Raw genomic sequence first — 4,576 nt, forward strand, 5'->3', positions numbered from 1 at the left:
CCAAAGTGGGAGGATTGCTTGAGCCCAGGAGTTAAAGACCAGCCTGGGCAGCATAGTGAGACCTCGTCTCTACAAAATGTCCAAAAGTTAGCCAGGTGTGGTGGCTCGTGCCTATAGACCCAACTGCTTTATAGGATGACATGGGAAGATCCCTTGAGATCCAGGAGTATAAGGCTTTGGTGAACTGTGTTCTTACCACTGCACTCAAGTCTGGGAGTGACCCCATGTTATTAACCTTGAACCTGCTGTGTTTCCTTGAATTTACACAAAGTCTAGTTAATTCTGATTAGCTTTGCTGGGTGTCATAAACCATGTTATTAACCTTGAAACTGCTGTGTTTCCTTGAGTTCCTCTATGCAGCAGCATGTCACTATCATTTATATTGCATTATTCTTCTAGAAGAGAACCCCACCAATATTATAAAATCTTATGCTTATTTACCTACTATATGTTGTGATTAGTGTAGGGAAGTTTAATTCTTAATAATTAAGATATTAGGCCGAGCATGGTGGCTCACGTGTATTCACTGCACTTTGGGAGGCGGAGGTGAGAGGATTTCCTGAGTCCAAGGGTTTCAAGACCAGCCTGGACAACTTGGCAAGATCTGGTCTCTACAGTAAATGAAAAAATTAAAATTAGCTGGGTGTGGTGATGTATACCTGTAGTACCCAGCTCCTTGGAAGGCTGAGGTGGAAGGATCACTTGAAGCTAGCAGGTTGAGGCTGCTGTGGCCATGAGTGTGCCACTGCACTCCAGCCTGTGTGAAGGAGTGAGACTTCTACTCAAAAAATAATAATAGTAATGAACATATTAATCATCAGTGTTTATTTGCCTTAGTTCTGATGAAATCTTGATTTACTGTTGTATAATGTAGGCTGCCTGGCCATACCCAGGCTTTGTTTGTCTAAAGTTAACATACAAATTAGGCCAAGTGCAGTAGCTCAAACCTGTAATCCCATCTGAGGTGGGTGGATCACTTAAGCCCAGAAGTTTAAGACCAACATAGTGAGACACCTTCTCAACCAAAAAAAAAAAAAAAAAAATTAGCTAGGTATGGTGGCATACCTGTGGTCTTAGCTACTCTTGTGGCTGAGGCTGAAGGATTGCTTGGGGTCCAGGCTACAGTGAGCTGCGATCATACCACTGCATTCCAGTCTGGACAACAAGAGTGAGATGCTAACTCAAAATAAACAAAAAATGAAGTTAATATACAAATTAATATTAGATACGGCCAAATATAGAAGTTTAATGAATCACTTGAAATCTTTTTTTTTTTTTTTTCTGAGTTGGTCTTACTCTGTCGCCCAGACTGGAGTGCAGTGGCCGCTCCTGGCCACCGCAGCCTCAACCTGCTGGGCTCCGGCGATCCTTCCACCCAGCCTTCCAAGTAGCTGGAACTACAGGCGCGCGCTACCACACCCGGCTGATTTTTTTTGATTTATTGTAGAGATGAGGTCTTGCTGCCCAGGCAGGTCTCAAACCCACAGGCTCAGGCAATCCACTCACCTCAGCCTCCCAAGGTGCAGGATTACAGGCTGAGCCACCAAGCCCGGCTTGAAATCTTTAAATTGGAAACTGCTTTTATATTTTCTGGTGAATGTTTTTCAGTGTCCTTTTCCTCCGTAAATGTGTCTTCTTTCTGTTCCATAAAAGATAAAGCTACACTGAAAACCAAATGGCTCATGGGTGCTTTGGATTTACCTTAATGAATTTCAGTGTAGTATATTTTTAGCAAAGCAATGTAAATAGCCTCCTCCTTGCCCTAGAGCTTTTCATAAATGAGCCTTATTCCACTATTTTTGACCATAACATCTTATAGGTAGACTGCATCTAGATATCCACTCTGTGAGAAGTGAGATTCTTTTTTTTTTTTTGAGTTGGAGTCTCACTAAGTCACCCAGGCTGGAGTATAGTAACACACTCATGGTCACTGTGGCCTCGACCTGCTGGGCTCAGGCGATCCTTCCACCTTAGCCTTCCAAGTAACTGGAACTACAGACGTGTACCACCATGCCCGGCTAATTTTTTGATTCATTGTAGAGATGAGTTCTCACCAAGTTGCCCAGGCTGGTCTTGAACCCCTGAATTCAGGCAATCCTTTCGCCTTGGCCTCTCAAAGTGCTGGGATTACAGGCTTGAGCCACCGTGCCCGGCGAGCAGTGAGATTTTAAAAGAACAATTTTTAATTTTTTTAGCTTAACAGAGAGGAGTGTTAGGTCTTGCTCTGTAGCCCAGGCTGGATTCGAACTCCTGGGCACAAGTGATCCTCCCACTTCAGCCTCTCGAGTGGCTGGGAATATAGGCATGTGCCTCCATGCATGACCTGGAAAGTGAGATTTTATTTTGACTGAGTTTGTAAAGCTCTTGCATTCCTGGTATCTCACCAGGATAGCTAGTAAAATAGAAAGAACTAGACTTGAGCTGTGGCTCTGGCCTGGCCACTAGCAGTATGATCTTGGGCAAGTCAGTTCCTGCCTGGGTTTCACTACCTTTAATGAGGAAGTTGAAATAGATGATTTCTCATGTCTCTTCTACTCCTAAATTCTATGATTTTAGGGAGAAAATTCCCTTCAGCATTCCTGGGATATATATCTAATTGTCCCATTTATTGTGACACTTCCCTATTGACGATAAAGAGGGATGGGGAAGGCTACAAGTAAGTATATCCTCCTATTTTCTCTAATTTTTAAAGGTTTTTCCAGCACAGATTGGAGAGTAATCAGTGATGACTTTTGCAAAATTAGAGGAAAGCTGATCCTGTACTACAGCTACATTTTCTTAACTTGGACTTCAGCAACAGCAATTTCAAAGTCTGCATTTTCAAACATCTCTTTTTTAAAATCTGAATAATTTACTTTGCAGATTTATCTTCCTAAGTTTCTTCCTTTTCTCATCACAAAACTAAAAATTGCTTTCCCTAACAGTTTACATAAAGGTATGAAGGAATGATAGAATTGACAATTAGCACCTTATAAGTGGATTTTTAAGAATTAGTGACCCAAATTAATGAGTAGGATTTTTGTGTTTTGAATGAATACTGGGTCATCTCCATTCACTTTATCTAGTTCACTAAAAAAGTAAAGTACATGGAATCGTTGCAAATACTCCTTATTTACTCCTACACTTCGAAAGAAAAAAGACTTCGTGTATATGTTGAAACTATGAATGTTTGAAATAAAAAATTCTAAGCTGCAGATTCAGGTGACTGAATTTTTCATTGAGTTGATATAATTTTCTTCATTTACTCATCCATAAATCTGAACCCAGAGGACAAAACATAGTATAACACAGCTTGGGAAACTGCTGACTGTGAGGTTCCTAAATTTATCTTTTCATGGAAGTCATTTCTGAATTGAGTTGTTTACATCAATGCAGAATCAATGCCTGGGGTCAAATTTTTGTTAGAGAAGGAGCCTGTCCAATGCTGTTTGAAACCACTTTCCATGTTATTTTACACACTCCTGCGGTTCCTATAGATGTTTGTCTTAATGATCAGTTGAACATTTCTGTGACTGGGGAATTTTTACTTTTTCTGACTCCTATCTGTTTTTATAGGTTCTCTTTGTAAAGATTCCTTTTCTGGTCAAGTTTCTTCTTCATCACTCATGCCACTTACTCCGTTCTGGACCCTTCTTCAGTCAAACGTTCCTGTGCTTCAACCTCCATTACCCTTGGAAATGCCACCACCCCCACCACCACCCCCAGACTCACCTCCACCTCCTCCCCCACCACCTCCTCCTGTGGAAGATGGTGAGATCCAGGAGGTAGAGATGGAGGATGAGGGAAGCGAGGAGCCTCCTGCTCCAGGAACAGAGGAGGATACCCCTTTGAAACCTTCAGCACAAACCACAGTTGTAACTAGCCAGGTAAGTAATGCCCTTCAGCATTATGAATAGTTTGGGGATGGAGCATGATTGACACTGTGATTGATTTTAGAAGAGTATATTTAACCAAGGCCTTTAGCCACTGACCAGAATGTTTGTGTTTCAGAGTTCAGTTGATTCTACCATCTCTAGTTCTCCTTCTTCTAAAGCGATAAAGAGGAAAGCTACAGAAATTAGTACTGCAGTGGTTCAGAGGTCAGCTACCATTGGTAGTTCTCCAGTTCTCTACAGCCAGTCAGCTATGGCTACAGGTAAACATCAGCATTAAAGTGAGGTTTTTCTCAGGGTATTGTTTCCTTTGTTTCCAGTATTAGATGCCAAAAACTGAAGAACTTAAAGACTTTCGATTGCAAAGACTGTTTATGTGAATTTTTTTTGTTATTTAAAAACTTCTGTTAAGAGTAGCATGTGGCCAGATGTGGTGGCTCATGCCTGTAATCCCAGCACTTTGGGAGGCAGAGGCGAGAGGATGGCTTAAGCCCATTGGTTCGAGACCAGCCTGGGCAACATGGTGAGACCTTGTCTCTACAATAAATAAAAAAAATTAGCCAGATGTGGTGGTGCAGTAGTTCCAGCTACTTGGAAGAATCACCTGAGTTCAGCAGGTCGAGGCTGCGTTGGCTGTGAGCGTGCCACTGCACTCCAACCTGGGTGACAGAGTGAGACTCCAGCTCAAAAAAAAAAAAAGAGGA

General features: G+C 41.9%; 1 protein-coding gene across 1 annotated transcript in view; it reads left to right on the forward strand.

The window, feature by feature from the left end:
* The first annotated feature begins 2,354 nt into the window (after positions 1–2,354).
* LOC103276280 (formin-binding protein 4-like) overlaps positions 2,355–4,576 on the forward strand; it is a 12,684-nt gene continuing 10,462 nt past the window's right edge. The window contains exons 1-3 of the mRNA XM_008073688.2: positions 2,355–2,656; positions 3,556–3,866; positions 3,991–4,135. Of these exons, the coding sequence (XP_008071879.2) occupies positions 2,641–2,656; positions 3,556–3,866; positions 3,991–4,135 (472 nt within the window). The 5' untranslated portion in view covers positions 2,355–2,640. The remainder of the gene's footprint in view (positions 2,657–3,555; positions 3,867–3,990; positions 4,136–4,576) is intronic.

This window comes from Carlito syrichta, unplaced genomic scaffold (genome assembly GCF_000164805.1).
Source record: "Carlito syrichta isolate Samal-C Ts95f unplaced genomic scaffold, Tarsius_syrichta-2.0.1 Scaffold316021, whole genome shotgun sequence".
In the NCBI taxonomy this organism is placed as follows: domain Eukaryota; kingdom Metazoa; phylum Chordata; class Mammalia; order Primates; family Tarsiidae; genus Carlito; species Carlito syrichta.